General features: G+C 45.9%; 1 protein-coding gene across 1 annotated transcript in view; it reads left to right on the top strand.

The window, feature by feature from the left end:
* The window catches only part of sgsm2 (small G protein signaling modulator 2), a 72,218-nt gene extending 55,073 nt beyond the window's left edge, over positions 1 to 17,145 (top strand). Inside the window, exons 15-21 of the mRNA XM_033045656.1 lie at positions 2,777 to 3,211; positions 5,684 to 5,808; positions 7,282 to 7,364; positions 11,252 to 11,361; positions 12,429 to 12,525; positions 15,200 to 15,367; positions 16,747 to 17,145. Coding sequence (XP_032901547.1) covers positions 2,777 to 3,211; positions 5,684 to 5,808; positions 7,282 to 7,364; positions 11,252 to 11,361; positions 12,429 to 12,525; positions 15,200 to 15,367; positions 16,747 to 16,835 — 1,107 coding nt within the window. The 3' untranslated portion in view covers positions 16,836 to 17,145. The remainder of the gene's footprint in view (positions 1 to 2,776; positions 3,212 to 5,683; positions 5,809 to 7,281; positions 7,365 to 11,251; positions 11,362 to 12,428; positions 12,526 to 15,199; positions 15,368 to 16,746) is intronic.
* The last annotated feature ends 410 nt before the right edge of the window (positions 17,146 to 17,555 follow it).

Raw genomic sequence — 17,555 nt, 5'->3', positions numbered from 1 at the left:
GAGGCACATATAAACTGACCAGGTAATGCAGGCAGGTACCCTTTGAAGCACTGGAGAGTGAGTTGGATTTAATCTCGGTCTGGTACCTTGGATATATCTGCTGTTGGTCCACAAGTTATGATTACCAGAGTCCCCAGTGTCGGCCATTAACCTTGGAGGTTGGTACGGACGTTATCGTTTCCAGATTCACTGGTGTCGACTTGCCGACACAATCCTAAATTTCACTTGTACGATGCACAGCCTTTGCATAGGTGGGCCAGGCCAAACCTTGCCTGTGAAATGGCTGATAATTCTTTACCAGCCTTCAACAACCGTGGAAATGAGTATTAAAGTTGGGACATTGTGTTGCAGTTGTGTAACATATTGATGAGACCACACTGCTCTCGTTGTTGTGTTCAGTTTTGGGCACCCTTGCTACAGGAAAATAAGATGCCTATGAGCTGAAAAGAGTGCGGGAAAGATTTAGGAAGATGTTGCCAGGATCCGAGGGACTGAGTTCTAGGCGGAGGTTAGGCAGGCGAAAACTTTATTCCTTGGAGCGTGGGAGACTGAGTGGTGATCTTACAAAGGTGCATAAAATCACGAGGGGAATGGTCTTCATCTCAGGGTAGGGGAATCAAGAACTAGAGAGCACCGTTTATGCTGAGAGAGGAAAGGTTTTGCAGGAATCTGAGGGACAACATTTTCACTCGGAGGGTGCTGGGCGCATGGAATGATCTGCCAGAGGAGGTGGTTGAGATGGAGGGGAGATCTGAGAGAAATTTATTAAATTATGAGAGGCATAGATAGGGTAGGCAGTCAGAACCTTCTTCCCAGCTGGTAATGTCAAAGACGAGAGGACATAGCCTTCAGGTGAAAGGGACAAAGTTTAAAGGAGATGTGCAGGGCACTTTGTTTTTACACAAAGGGTGGCGGGGGCCTAGAACGCGCTGCCAGGGGTGATAGTAAAGGCCAATGTGATAGTGGCGTTTAAGAGGCTTTTAGCTGGGCATGTGGATATGCAGGGAATGGAGGGATATGGATCACGTGCAGGTAGAGGAGATTAGTTTATTTTGGCATCATGTTTGGCACGGACATTATGGGCCGAATGGCCTGTTTCCGTGCCGTACTGTTCTATGTTATCGTGATAACATGTTCCGATGTTATCAGATACTAAAATCTTCACCTTGATTTCTCTTCACTGCCAGTACAAATTTACACTGGACCCTCTTTCATATCTTTCTTTAGCTTTTCAAGAACTCATGAATTAGTGCATTGTCCACCTGGTCTTACTTTCCGCTTGCTGCCAATTTAATTCAGACTTTAATCTAACACAGTGTGGGTTGAGTGAAACTGAGCAAGGTGTTTCTCTGCCTCACTTGCCCCCTTCCTCCTCTCAGTAAAACCCCTCATATCCATCTGCTCGCAGCCCTATCCCACCGTCTGCAGAGCAGCCTTCCTTCCTTGCTGAAGACACAAGGAAACTGCAGAAGCTGGATTCTTGAGCAAAAATCAAAGTGCTGGAGGAACTCAGCGGGTCAGGCAGCATCTCAGTCAGTTTATTGTCGCGAGGTACAACTCGGGACCATTCTTCAGTCTGATCAGTCTGAAGAAGGGTCCCGACCCGAAGCATCATCTGCCCATTCCCTCCGGCAGATGCTGCCTGACCCTCTGAGTTCCTCCAGAGCTTTGTTATTTTGCTCTTCATTCTTTGCTGACAGTTTGCCCAATGTCTCACCTTCTCCCTGGGTGTGTGTGTGTGTGTGTGTGTGTGTGTGTGTGTGTGTGTGTGTGTGTGTCTGACAAGTCGCCACAAATATATGCTCCACACTCTCCTTTTCTCATGCTTTCCAAGTTGTTCCCCCAGGGGACATGGGACAAAGAGGTAAAGGAGTTGCTCCTGAGTTTGAAATGGTTTCTAGATGAAGCTAGGCAAACCAGGGTTGGATTCTCAATTGCGGTCTCTTTAACTAAGTGCCTGCCTCATGCAAGTTTGTACCCCCTGAGGCACTGTTCATGAGTGAATGACAAACAAGTTACGCTGTTGAAATCATGCTAACGTGACCTATTATTGTGCACCAGGGATTGGATTCCTTTTCTGAAATAAAAATCAAGAACCTTGGTAATTTGAAATGCATCACGTATCAGTAGTTGAAAACCAGTAAAAAAAGGGATTTTAGTTTAGTTTAGAGATACAGCGTGGAAACAGGCCCTTCGTCCACCGAGTCCGCACTGACCAGCGATCCCCGCACATTGACACCACCCTACACACACTAGGGACAATCTTACATTTAGACCAATCCAATTAACCTACAAACCTGTATGTCTTTGGTGGAAACCGACGATCTCGGAGAAAACCCACGCAGGTCACGGGGAGAACGTACAAACTCTGTACAGGCGAGCACCCATAGTCAGGATCGAACCCAGGTCTCTGGCGCTGTAAGGCAATAGCTATACCGCCACACCACTGTGCCAGCCTATTTTTAATTATAGATGCTTCACCAGACACCAAAGTCTTTGAAGGTAGCATGTTGGCCAGTGGGGGCAAGTTGGGCCAAAATGCCTGTTTCTGTACTGAATCATTCCATGACTCTATGTAATATCCTAGTGACTATTTCCAGCTGGATAGACAGGGGGATGTTTTTTTTAGACTTGTTTTTCTCTTTTAAATACTTTTGAGACTTTTACTTTGAAATACTTCTTCTAGAGGAGTTTCCATAAAAGTCACTTCTCTGCATTGCTGATGTGAGCTCTTTGCTTAGTTTTAAAATGCCACTTCCTTTAATATCTTATTTAGGTCTTCATTTCAGTTGATGAAGGGGACCTGGGAGAAAAAGCCTTTAAGATGGCGGACGAAGCAAGAACGATCGTCAACGTCGACGCCCCTGCCGCAGTGGTCGAAGAGAGACCGTCGATAGAGTTTGACTCCCCCGACTCTGGGCTCCCTTCTTCACGAAACTACTCCGTCGCCTCGGGCCATTCCCGCATCCTTTCGAGTACCGACGACCAAAGTTTGTGCATGGAAGAAGGTGTACTGGAGGAAGAAGCTCAAACGGAACTAGGCAGGGTGGCGGAACGAGCTCGTGACGTTAGTGCGCCCGGTTCTGGAAGGAGAGAAGCACTGCAACAGGCCGGAGCCCAGGATTCATTGTGTGAAGAACAGCTGAGTACTCAGTTAGATCTGATCCTCTCCGAGAAGGGCAGCTCGTCGTTACCAAGCATGACATATACGGTCAGTGGAGCCTCATTCTCAGCGGCGATAAACACTACATTCTGCTTCAATCACTTTCCTGGGGAGTCACACAAGCAACTGCGAGTGTGATGCTTCCCTTATGTGGTTTTAATTTCCATTTCAATGAACTGAGCAAGAATCATTAACAATCTGCTTCATTTTATTATGCAGAACCTATGGTCATTAAAGCACATCTGCTCCTTGTTCTTGTACATTTAAGCTTTCAGAGTTAATAATGTGTGTGTGCCTTGCTATAAGCTAGGCAATGCACCAGGCTATACATGCCTTATGTGCCTTGCTATAGGCTAGGCAATACGTTTTAGGCTATATATGTACACATATATATATATAGCCTATATATACGTATAGCCATATATACGTATAGCCCATATATATATACTGTATAGGCTATACGTTTCTGCAGGCTAGCATCATTTTATGGTCTCTTTTCTTATCCATTGCTTTCTCATCATCTGGTCCATCTTGTGTTGTTTCTTCAGATGTCAGCACGTGTCATCCCTGCTGCATTCACCTCTATGTTCAACCATCTCAGCTGTTTTATCATTGTCTCTTCTCATTTTTTACTGAACCAATCTTTGCTGTTGTATTTCACTGGGCATCATCTCTTCCCCTCTCGCTACATCGGAGTCATGGCTGGCAGGAATCTTGCATCGTAATCTTTTGTCCACAGGCCTTGAGTTTGCCGTGCATTCTTTTCTGCCATCCTCATTATCTCTGGCACCTCATCTCAAATGTATTGACTTTAGTGTTGGTTCTGCCATATTTCACTTTCATATCTAATTCTCGCCACTGTAATAGTGAGAGACTCATGCCCCTGTCCCACTTTCCCGAGTTACTCACGAACTCTCCCGAGTTTTCCCCTTGCTTCAAACCCGGAGAATGTCCGTAGCGAGTCCGTAGGAGTCTGTAGATATTTCGTAGCGGCTCGTAATGCCAGCCGTGGGTACCCGGGGCATCAGGTAAGCCGGGACGTTTTTTCAGCACGTTGAAAAATGTCCAAGAGTTAAAAAAATAGCCCTGAGTACCTACGGCTGGCTATTACCGTAATTCTCCGAGTTTGAATCAAGGGGAAACTCGGGAGAATTCGTGAGTAACTCGGGTAAGTGGGACAGGGGGTCCACGTATGATGTGCAGTGTCTTTTCCGATATCATTTGAGTATTCTCTTACTACAGTTTAGATGACATTCTTGCTTCCAAAATAAGGTGACAGTGTTCAGAAATGGATGCAACTAAGAAGGTTATGGTATGGTATGGTACTTTATTTGTCACGTGTGTCGAGGTACAGTTCAGTACAAGTATCACTATACATAAGCACTTAGATACATACAGTATTAGATAAGCATCTCAGATACAGCACAAGTGTACAGCAGTCGTACACAGTATACAGTATGCAGAGTATACAGAGACAATATACAGAGTCACCAGTTTGGCTCCATTTTCAAGTCCCAGTTGTTGTAAGGGCAGGGATCTTGATCTGACCATGAAGGCCAGTTGCCCTGGCAACATTCAGAGTCGGACTGGCCAAGCGTGGTGTCCTCCGCCACTGCTCCACCGCTGTAGGCCACCTGTAGTCCACGTGCTCAGCCTCTTGAAGCGGCGCCCGGTCCAGCCGAGCCCCAAGCAGCTGCAGGGCGACAAGAACCATTTGAACCACTTTGATTGTGTGTGATGAACTAGTCATTAACTGCGGTGTGCCTTCTGTCAAATTATTTGCTTGAGAATAAAAATATAATTATCCCCGTTTTGTAGAACAGCGCGTCTTCAAAGCAACCTTAAATGATATGAAGCTGGAATTAGCAGCAGCAATAATGAGAATCTTTCATTGAAAGAGCTAATAGTCAAATCTAATATTGTTTACAAAATGGAGTTGTCCTTCTACAAAAGCATGGTCTAGTCGAACAAAAGAATGGCTCGGTGCCAAGTCTGAAAGACTTTGCAAATTATATGGAACACAATATGGAGGACAGGATGTATTTTTAATAAAGACATTAAGATGGAAACCTGCATAATAACATGTGGTTCTTTCAAGGCCATAAAGAAGTCAAGATTGAAAAAATAGCTGACGCTCCAGTGATAAGTAATAACTTGTTATTGGATGAGCTTGTTTTGGACCCAGCTTTTCCTATATTCTGAAAGGCTATAGAATCTTTCAGTCATGCCATATTCAGACTTGGTAGGAGTGTTTTACATAAGAAAAATGTATAATTGTGCTAACTTTCCTTTGTTCTGTGAGTGGAGCCCGAGTAGCACTGAGCAACTTGTGTGCTCTTTGTAGATCTTGCCACTCCCGTCTGACAAATTGATTAAAGATTGGCTTGGTTTACCTTTAACCAGTTTGTTGTTGTTTGCATTTAAGAAATGAAGTTTGACACTGTATCTGAATAAAGTGTGTCTTATCATGGGTCATATCAATGATAATTGAACACAGTTTGAATATTCCATATCTCACAGACAGAACTGATGGATGCCGTCTCATTAAATTGGCACCGGATTGATAAAGATGTACAACGCTGCGATAGAAATTATTTGTATTTTACTACAATCAACCTTGAAAGACTAAAGAGTATAATGTGCAGGTAAGGATTGATTGAAAGATGCTGCATGGAAACAGGCCCTTCGGGCCACCAAATCCATGCCGACCATCGATCAGCCGTTCACACAAGTTCAATGTTATCCCATTTTCTCATCCACTCCCTGCACACCTGGGGCAATTTACAGAGGGCCAATTAACCTATAAACTTGCACATCTTTGGGATGTGGGAGGAAACCGGAGCACCCGGGTTAAACCCACGTGGTCACAGGGAGAACGTGCAAACTCCACACAGACAGGACCCAAGGTCAGGATCGAACCCAGGTCTCTGGCGCTGAGAGGCAACTGCATCACTTAGCTTCCCGAATTTGAATTTCATTCTGGATTTTAATAATTCTGGATGTTAACATAGATCTGAATTTCATTCCACTGCCAGCTATGAAATCAGTGTCTAATCTTGTTTGAAAGCTGATCCGTATTTGAGCCGCTTTTGAGCAGTTTTGGACGCCGTATCTGAGGAAGGATGTGTTGGCGTTGGCGAGGGTCCAGAGGAGGTTTACAAGAATGATGATTGGATTAACATTTGATGCACGTTTGATGGCACTGGGCCTCTACTCGCTGGAGTTTAGAAGAATGAGGGGGGATCACATTGAAACTTACCGAATAGTGAAAGGCCTGGATAGAGTGGATGTGGAGAGGATGTTTTCAGTAGTGGGAGAGTCTAAGACCAGAAGGCACAGCCTCAGAATAAAAACCTTTAGAAAGGACATGAGGAATTTATTTAGTCAGAGGGTGGTGAATCTGTGGAATTCATTGCCACATACTAGACTGTATATAAAGTATTATAATAACTAATAACTTTATTTATAAAGCACTTTAAACAACTGCAGTTGCCACAAAGTGCTGTACATGAGAACTCATGAACAAAAAGCTATTACAAACAATTAAAAACCATTAAAAAACGTAAAACGAAGGACTATAAAAAACACACTAAAAATTAAAAGACATTAAAAGCACTAAAAACAGGAGCAATGCCTCAGCCAGTGTCGAAAGCCAAAGAATAAAAATGTGTTTTTAGGGAGGATTTGAAGATGAATTATGTTCAATTCTGAGAGGTAACTTTTTCTCGCAAAGAGTGGTGGGTGTATGGAGTGAGCGGCCAGAGGAGGTAGTTGAGGCTGGGACTATCCCAACATTTAAGAAACAATTAGACAGGCTTAGAGGGATATTGGCCAAATGCAGGCAGGTGGTACTAGTGTGGATGGGACATATGGGCAAGTTGGGCCGAAGGGCCTGTTTCCACACTGAATGACTCAATCGCTCGATGTTGCCACAAAGGCCAAGTCATTGGGTATTTTTAAGGCCATGATTGATTATTACAGGTATCGGGTTATGGGACGAAGGCAGGAGAATGGGGTTGAAGATAGATCAGCATGGATTGAATGGCAATGGAGACTCAATGGGCTGAATGGCCTAATTCTACTCCTATGACTGATGGATGCTTCTCTCTCCCTTGCAGCTATGTGTGGGAGCACCTGGAGGTAGGCTACGTCCAGGGGATGTGCGACCTCTTGGCACCACTAATGGTGATTATGGACAGTGGTAAGTAAACTCACTTGACAAATAACATCACAGCCTGAATAAAGGAGAAGATTTTCTCCACACTCAAAGATTGGTGGGATCAGGAGCTCTCTCCGTGAAAGACTACAGCCCGCAAAATACAACACGGCATTTTGAAAGGTTCCTTGGTGGGGACTTGATGTGATGTTATCTGCAGACGCAGGGAAGTGGAATGAAGCTGAAGGCTGTTTTATCAGTTCGATTGGACACAAGAGGCAAAATGACCACAGTCAAATTGAGTTTATTGTCCTATGCTCAGTTACTGTATAGTATAGCTACAATGAAAATCTTGCTTGTAGGTGCACCACAAGCACGCAGACTCAGATAACGCACAAAAACATAAATTGCACGCACATTGCACACAAATCATGCGCACAGATTGTGCACACATTGTGCGCACAGATTATTGAAGCCAGATTTTGCACAGTTTTGAGTTGAGTTTAGTGTATTGGCACATGTACCGAGGTACAGTGAAACGCTTCTGTTGCGCGTTAACCAGTCAGCGAAAAGACAATACATGATTACAATCCAGCCGCCCACCGATTCTGCACGCTGATTTACACGTCGATTTGTACATCGATTTTGCTCACAGATTTTTCACACACATTTTGCACGAGAGGTCTTGCCCACCTATTTTGCGCACAGGTCACACATAAACCGCACGTAAATTCTGCAAGACAGAAAAAAATCTAAACAAGACCTTGGTGCAAAACACATTTGAAAAACCATGCCATGGTAATTTAAACTGGGAGGCGCTCCTCTGTGTGCAGCCATGTCAGCAGCGCGTCAGTTTTTCCAGCTTTTTTTAATTTTTTAGTATGTTTTAAAGTATGTATTTAATGTTTCTTCGTGTGTTTTGTGTGGAGGGTGGTGTGGGGGGGTAAGGGGGAAACCGCTTCGGTCGCCTCCTCCATGGAGAGGCGACTTTTTCCAGGTCGCCTCCCCTGTGGCCTAACATCAAGGATCGACGCGGCCTTTCCCGGAGATGTGCCCGGGGCTTCAGCGGAGGGCGCTGCGTGGACTCTCGATGTGGAGCGGGTGAGCCCTCGCTGGAGGGGAGCGCTCCGTTTCGCTGGCCCGGGGCTGCCGGCAGCCTGAAGTCGCAGCCTGAAGCCGCGGTCTGCAGAGCTCCAGCTGGTGCGGCGTCTACAGCCCGGGATCCCTCGTGGGGGACCCGGGGGAAGAAGAAGCCATCACTACCGGCCCGCGGCCAACTTCTACCGCGGGTGCGGCATGGACTTACCATCACCCCTGGAGGGGAGCTTCGACCGCCGGCCCTGCAGTCTACGGTGCTTCTGGCCGCGGCGGGGACTTTAAATCTCGACCGCCGGCCTGCGGCCTACAACAATCTAAAGCCGCGGTCTCCGGTGAGGAAGAGCCGATCCTGGACTGACTGGACTCTGGTCCTGTACACCGGGGGGAAATGGAGGAGGACTGGCCAAATTTTTGTGCCTTCCACCACAGTGATGAATGCTGTGGTGGACGTTTGTGTTACAGTTTTATTGTGTGTTCTTTATTATTGTACTGCTGCTGACAACCCAAATTTCCACCAACCCTGGTTGTGTGGCAATAAATTATTTTATTATTTTTATAAAGCAAGAGATGGCCTGTAGTGTTTGACTAGGGTTGTGCAGGTTGATTAGGAACCTGATGGTTGCAGGAAAGTAGCAGTTCCTGAACCTGGTGATGTGGGACATCAGGCCTGGCTGTAGCAGTGAGCAGAGGGCATGGCCTGCATTGTGGACATCATTGATGATAGATGGCGCCTTCTTGAGGCAGTGCCAATTGTAGATGCTCTCGACGGTGGTTTGGGGTTGGGGGTGGGGGTTGAGGGAGTGTGGTTTGGTCGGTATCATGGATTTTCTGTGATTCTGGGAGCCATAATCACTCCAAAGTTGAAGATTGTTCGAGCTGGAGTCTTAAACATTCAACATGGAAGCTGTGAATCAACATTTTTACACAGTTTGTTGAAACCAGAACAACAGGCTCAACAAATGTGTAACTGATCTAATGAGTGCTGAGCTGCATTGAAGTCGTTACAACATTGTTTTTTTAAATCCACATGGTTTGTAAGACTGCCAATCCCCAGCATGATGTGCCAATCCCCAGTTGGTTTTGTGTTGCAAGATAAACAGATGTCAGGTTGTGTTTCATTATCCCAGGAAGATATTTATACCAAACCTGATTCCTCACTGTACTCCGATACTACTAGTGCACTATAAAATAGTTTTTAATCCCAAAAATCACACCTAAATGTGACCACACTGTGCGTCTGGCCCCAGAAGAGGATCTATTATCATCTACTGTAATTATTCCACTCTTTTAAATCTCTATTTCAATTTAATTTAGTTTAGTGATACCACATGAAAACAGAACTACAGATGCTGGTTGGAATTCTCTGCCTCAGAGGGCGGTGGATACTTTCTCTGGATACTTTCAAGAGAGAGCTAGATAGGGCTCTTAAAAATAGCGGAGTCAGGGGATATGGGGAGAAGGCAGGAACGGGGTACTGATTGGGGATGATCAGCCATGATCACATTGAATGGCGGTGCTGGTTCGAAGGGCCGAATGGCCTACTCCTGCACCTATTGTCTATTTTCTATTGTCTATTGTCTAAATCAAAGGTAGACACAAAATGCTAGAATAACTCAGCGGGACAGGCAGCATCTCTGGAGAGAGGAATGGGTGATGTTTCGGGTCGAGGCCCTTCTTTAGACCAGGTGGAAACAGGCCTTTCGGCCCACTGACCTGTACCCTAGTTCTATGTTATCCCAGTTTTGCATCCTACACATTAGGGGTAATTTACAGAAACAAATTAACCTGCATTTCTTTTGAATGTGGGAGAAAACCCACGCAGGTCATGGGGAGAACGTACAAACTCCGTACAGATAAGTCAGGATAGAACCGGATGCCTGGCGCTGTGAGGCAGCAACTCTACCGCTGCGCCACCATGCAGCCCACATATCTGATTGGTGACAAAAACAGCCCTTGGAGCCCGATAAACTTGCTTGAAGGCACGTTCCAAATTCATTCTATTTGACTTAAGCGGAATTAATTTTAAATAGGAATGTGGAGCTCTTTGCTTTCAGTAACTTAAAGCAACATTGGGGTGGCACGGTGGCACAGCGGTAGAGTTGCTGCCTTACAGCGCCACAGACCCGGGTTCGATCCTGACTACGGGCGCTGTCTGTACAGAGTTTGCACGTTCTCCCTGTGACCGCGTGGGGTTCCTCCAGGTGCTCCGGTTGCCTCCCAAACTCCAAAGACGTACAGGTTTGTAGGTTAATTGTCTTGGCAAAATTGTAAATTGTCGCTGGTTGGCACGGACGCGGTGGGCCGAAGGGCCCGTTTCTGCGCTCTATCTCCAAACTATCCTCTAAACTAAACTAGTGTAGACACAAAAAGCTGGAGTAACTCTGCGGGACAGGCAGCATCTCTGAAGAGAAGGAATGGGTGACTTTTTGGGTCGACCCCTCAAAATACAGGGTGATCGCTGGTCAGCGCAGACCCGGTGTGCTGAGGGGCATGTTTCCACCGTTTCTCTAAACTAAACTAAATTAAACAAATAATAAAAAATTAAACCGCCCACTTTGTATAAGCCCTGAGGCTCTGGAACGCTCCCAATCCAAATGCCCCTGATACCCAAGGCCAGTAGAATAGGATCTGCCGCATTAAGATTGTTGCCCTTTGCTCCTGCTTTTGTTACTGCGATGCTAAAACCTGGAGTAACTCTGAGAGACAGGCAGCATCTCCGGAGAGAAGGAATGAGTGACGTTTCAGGTCGATCCTATCTTTGGTTTAAACCAGCATCTACAATTCCTTCCTACACATTTGTGACCGAGATGTTTTGTGTACCCTCTCCCCTCCAGAACCCCTGGCTTACAGCTGCTTCACTCAGCTGATGAAGAGGATGAATCAGAACTTCCCAAACGGAGGTGCCATGGACACTCACTTTGCCAACATGAGATCCTTAATACAGGTAACGGGACGGGAATGGGGGTGGGATAAGGTTGGCCAAGTCGATGTGGGGCTGCCCTTTCCATGAAGTCAAATCCAAGGATGAAATCAAGTTGACTTATCGTATATATCTAGGAATGTGACAATAACATCTTAATTTTGAAAATTCACCTCAACCAGACATTTGGCAAAAACTACCATTTCAAATTCCACAAGAAAAGGAGAGTCCAAATTTAATCCTGATTACTTAAATTGTTGACTGGTCCAGGTTCACTTTAGTAGGCAAAGGTCCAGCCATTTCTTTTTCACCCTTGGATTTGACTTGGACGTTAGCTGTCCCACTCCTCCACCACAAGAGGATTCAACTAGAGAACAGTGACCCTTATTAATGATTCACAAACTTCCCTTATGCCTTAGCTAGTGAAAGGCTTTTAAGACAGAATTAGGTTCCAGATTTGAACTGCTGCTTTATGTCAGCTTTCGAGCCTTCACAATATCACATTATTTCCAGGTTTATGAATGCCATTCTTATTAGTCTAAGTTTCTGGTCTTGCTGAAACCAGTAACATAACCTCACCATCCATGTAGAGACACAAAGAACTGCAGATGCTGCAATCTTGTGTGAAACACAAAGTAACTCAGTGGGTCAAGGAGCATCTTCAGTTTAGTTTAGTTTAGATACAATACGGAAGCAGACCCTTCGGCCCACCGAGCCCCCGCCGACCAGTGATCCCTGCACACTAATGCTATCCTACACACACTAGGAACAATATACTCCTGCACCTATTGTCTATTGTCTATTTGGTTTGCCTGAACCAAATTAACTTACAAACCTGTATGTCTTTGGAGTGTGGGAGGAAACCGAAGATCCCGGGGAAAACCCACGCGGGTCATGGGGAGAACGTACAAACTCTGTACAGACAGCATTAGTAGTCAGGATTGAACCCGCCGTAAGTCAGCAACTCTAGCGCTGCGCCACCGTGCCGTGCTGTGGGGGGAATGGCCATGCGATGATTTGGGACGGGACCCTTCTTCAGGCTGACTGTGATCCTCCACATTCTTTCTAATCAGCTTCATTGCTTCTTTCAGATTTTGGACTCCGAGCTCTTTGAGCTGATGCACCAGAATGGAGACTACACCCACTTCTACTTCTGCTACCGATGGTTCCTCCTGGATTTTAAAAGAGGTAGGGAGAGGTTGAGCAGGCTTGGACCCTATTCCTTGGAGCGCAGGAGGATGAGGGGTGATCATATAGAGGTGTACAAAATCATCAGAGGAATAGATCGGGTAGACTGTGCGTCTCTTTCCCAGAGTAGGTGAATCGAGAGCCAGAGGATAGAGGGTTAAGATGAGATTTAATAGGAACCTGAGGGGTAACTTTTTCCACACGTAAGGGTGGCGGCTGTATGGAGCGAGCTGCTGGAAGAGGTAGTTGATGCAGGTACCATTGTAATGTTTAAGAAGCATGTGGGCAGGTACATGGATGGGACAGGTTTGGAGGGATATGTGCCAAATGCAGGCAGGTGGGACTAGTGTAGATGGGACATTCGTTAACTGAAGGTATGAGATGTAACAACTCCGTCAAAGTCGACAGCAGGAGGCTTAACCCCGCTGGTACCGAAATTATTGATCATACTCGATGAAAACATTCTTAAAATGAGAGCCACTCACAGTGTAGGTTATTGCATGGGGCATGGCAAAATTCAACATGGCTTCAAAATATACCAATGCAACCCTGTGATAATCAGGATTTGCCTTCTGCTCTTAAAGCGCACGTCAATCGTTGCCCTTCCACCAGCTAAAAGACCGGAGCAGTTTCGGTGGGAAATACTTCACCTCACCTGTGTTTAAAGAGGCGGACACCAGTTGTATGAGTTGTTGGCACGGACTAACAAATGCCTGAGAATGTGATAGTGGGCACGTCACTCAGTGCAAACAAGGTACCCGTATGCAGTCAACGTAATTGAAATGCTACTACTTAGGAAAAGAAAGATAACAGATAGACCTCCAAGTTTAAACCACAATTCATACTGGGAAAGGTACATGAGTTTGAGTTTAGTTTCTGATAACCAGTCAACGGAAAGAATGTTTAAGAAGGAACTGGAAAATCGAAGGTAGACAAAAATGCTGGAGAAACTCAGCGGGTGCAGCAGCATCTATGGAGCGAAGGAAATAGGCAAAGTTTCGGGCCGAAACCCTTCTTCAGACTGATGTGAGGGTGGGGAGGTGGGGAAGAAGAAAGGAAGAGGAGGAGGCAGAGGGCTAGAGGGAGAGCTGAGAAGGGGAGGAGACAGTAAGGACTACCTGAAATTAGAGAAGTCAATGTTCATACCGCTGGGGTACAAACTGCCCAAGCGAAATATGAGGTGCTGCTCCTCCAATTGGAGGTTGGTCTGTATGATGGTCTGGGCTGCGTCCACAATTCTCTGCAATTTCTTGCGGTCTTGGATGGAGCTGTGTCCCAAACCATGCTGTGATGCATCCTGATACAATGCATTCTGCGGCGCATCTGTAGAAGTTGGTGAGAGTTGCAGGGGACATTCCCAACTTCCTAAGCCTTCTAAAGAAGTAGAGGGTTTAAGAAGGAACTGCAGATGCTGGAAAATCGAAGGTACACAAAAAAGCTGGAGAAACTCAGCGGGTGCTGCTTTTCTCCAGCTTTTTTGTGTACCTAAAGAAGTAGAGGCGTTGGTGTGCTTTCTTGGCTGTTGCTTCAATATGGCTGGTCCAGGAGAGGTTGTTGGTGATCAAGTTTGTTGAGGCTGCAGTTCCTGCTCTATCGGGGCTCAAAGACCATTGGACAGGAGCACAATTAAGCCATTCGGCCCATCGACTCTGCTCCGTCTTTCGATCATGGCTGATCTATATTTCCCTCTCAACCCCATTCTCCTGCCTTCTCCCCATCACCAGACATGAAGAATGGCCACAGGTACTGGATGAGCACTATCTGTCGAACTAGGCACCTGTGCAAATTCAGCATCTTATCAACTTTTTCCCAAGCAAGAGTTGTTTTTCTGTGATTTCACTGTTTCTGTGCATCCATTATGATTAGTGATTAGTGATCGATAGGCCCTCAGACTAACTGTAACTGGACTTTATCTTGCACTAAACAGTATTGCCTTTATCCTGTATCTGTACACTGTGGATGGCTCGATTGTAATCATATATAGTTTAGATCTACAGATACAGCGCCGAAACAGGCCCTTCGGCCGGCCGGCCGACCAGCGATCCCCGCACACTAACACTATCCTCCACACACTAGGGACAATTTACAATTTTGCCAAGCCAATCAGCCTACATCCTGCAAGTCTTTGGAGTGCGGGAGGAAACCGGAGTTCCCGGAGAAATCCCCCAGGTCACGGGGAGAATGTGCAAACTCCTTACAGTCGGTGCGCAGAGTCAGGTTTGAACCATGGGTCAATGGCGCTGTAAAGGGCCTGTCCCACTCTCCCGACTTAATTCACAACCTTTTTTACACGTGGACATTTTTCATCAGGCTCGAAAAAAAAGCCGCGACCTACTTGATGCCTACGACTAGCATCACGGCCTGCTACGACCTACCCACGACCTCCTACGACCTCGTGACAACCATGCTGCGAGTATGAGTCTAGGGCAAACTCGGCAGAGGTCGTGAATTAGGTCGTGAAAGCGGGACAGGCCCTTAAGGCAACAACTCCACCGCTGCGTCACCGTGCCTCTGTCTTTACGTCGGCTGGTGAACACGCAACAAAAGCGTTTCACTGTACCTCGGTACACCTGGCAATAAACCAAAACGAAAACCAAGAAATCTTTTTTTTTTTAATGTCTTCAAAATAGGTGTTGTTATCGCTTACATAACTGGCAATTATCTTTCGGCACAGAGCTCTTGTATGAAGACGTCTTTGCCGTGTGGGAGGTTATCTGGGCAGCGAAGCACATCTCTTCAGAACACTTTGTCCTGTTCATTGCCTTAGCGCTGGTGGAGGTGTATCGCGAGATCATCAGAGACAACAACATGGACTTCACAGACATTATAAAGTTCTTCAATGGTGAGTTTGTTGTCTGGCGTCCTCCGTTAAGTTCACTTTCTCTATATTTTCTTTCTTTGCGCTCTTTACGAGAAGCATAGATACAGCAGACAGTCAAAACAATTTCCCCAGTATGGAAATGTCAAATATTGGAGGGGAAAGCTTTAAGGTGAGAGGGCCAAAGTTTAATGGAGATTATTTTCTACCCAGAGGGAGGTGAGTGCTGGAACTCACCACTAGGGGTGGTGTTGGCAGCAGATATGATAGTGGCATTTAAGAGACATTTGGACCAGCACGTGGATATCCGCATGGATTATGTTATGTGCAGGCAGTTAAGAGTAGGTGCTCAGCACAGATATTGTGGGCCGAAGGGCCTGTACCTGCGCTGTACTATTCCACATTTTGTGGCCAGGATTTGGAGTGTCCTGGGGTAACTCAGCAGATTCGGCAGTCTCTCTGGAGAAAGGGAATAGGTGACGTTTCGGGTCGACATTCCTCTTCATACTCAGGGGAAAGGGAAACGAGGAATATAGGATGAATGAATGGAACATATGCAAAAAGCAACGATGACCTAGGAAAGGTGGACCCCACAATAGGGTGATAACAGGTTACATGGACACAAACTCAACAGGTGACAGTTCGGGTCGGGATCCTTCTATAGGCTGTCTCAAGATCCTGCCTCACTGATGGAAGTAAATGTGGGTTTAAGAAGGAACTGCAGATGCTGGAAAATCGAAGGTAGACAAAAATGCTGGAGAAACTCAGCAGGTGAGGCAGCATCTATGGAGCGAAGGAAATAGGCGACGTTTCGGGTCGAGACCAGTATCATTGGAATTTGTTGAATGAACTCGCTGGAGTTTAGAACTATGAGGGGAGACATTGAAACTTACAGAATAGTGAAAGGCCTGGATAGAGTGGATGTGGAAAGGATGTTTCCACTGGTGGGAGAGTCTAGGACCAGAGGTCACAGCCTCAGAAATAAAGGGCTCTCTTTTAGAAAGGAGGTGAGGAGAAACTTCTTTAGTCAGAGGGTAGTTAATCTGTGGAACTCATTGCTATGGAGGGCTGTGGAGGCCAAGTCAGTGGATATTCCCGAAACGTCACCCATTCCTTCTCTGCAGAGATGCTGCCTGTCCCACTGAGTTACTCCAGCTTTTTGTGTATATCTTCGATATTTTTAAGGCAGACAAAATCTTGATTAGGACGGGTTATGGGGAGAAAGGGTTATGGGGAGAAGGCGGGAAAATTGGATTACGTGGCAGAGATCAGCCATGATGGAATGGCAGAGTGGACTCGATGGGCCGAATGGCTTAATTCTACTCCTTTAACTTGTGAAGTTGTGACCTCGTAGACGTAGAGGGAAAGTAAGTGTCGCCCGTTTGTTTCAACTTTTGCTTCAGAAATGGCGGAGCGTCACGACACGCAGCAGATCCTGAGGATTGCGCGCGAGCTGGTCTACAAGGTGCAGACGCTGATCGAGAACAAGTGACGGAGCCGCGGGGCAGCTAGGAAGGCCCACAGACACACTCGACGCCCGCCCTCCAAGTGCTAACGGGAGGCCCGCCCCACCTCTCCCTCTGTGCTGCGCTGGCTCTCCGCCCCCCGCTGCACTCGAAGCATGCCAGTGCAAGGGAACGAGTCGACCACATCTTCCCAACCTCAAGATGCTGCACAGTGAGCAGAACCCGCACGGCTTTAATACGGAGGCGAAGAATTAGCCCAAAGAAAGTTGCGCTAATCTTTATTCCCCCCCCAAACAATCATCAGTCACATTTTAGTGATGCTTTAATGTAGTTGATAAAAAAAACACATTTTCCTTTTACTTTGTTCACGGCCAATGTTGTCTGAGTTGTGAGTATTTACGTGTGGTTGTATTTTTAATTAATTTATTATATATTTTTTAAATCAGTGAGTGCCTAAATATTAAATGTGTGGCATTAAAAAAATACCCCTCCCGCGATCCGCATTATAGTCCCTTGCCCAGGGACTAACGGACAGGTATAAGCTGGAAATAAATGGGGATCTCATCTCCAATTTGTCATTTGTGAATTGATAGCGATTTTTAACTCCTCAACATGGAACTGAATTGGATGGACCACTGTACATTTAATACTTTTCAAAAGCAGATCTGATCTTATAGACTATTTTAGCATGTTTACAATGAGAGTTACAGATATTTTAAATATATTGAAAAATGTTGCCAATAACT

The sequence above is a fragment of the Amblyraja radiata genome, chromosome 28 (genome assembly GCF_010909765.2).
Source record: "Amblyraja radiata isolate CabotCenter1 chromosome 28, sAmbRad1.1.pri, whole genome shotgun sequence".
Taxonomy (NCBI): Eukaryota; Metazoa; Chordata; class Chondrichthyes; order Rajiformes; family Rajidae; genus Amblyraja; species Amblyraja radiata.
The sequence above is the reverse complement of the archived record's forward strand: the minus strand, read 5'-3'. Positions and strand labels throughout refer to the sequence as shown.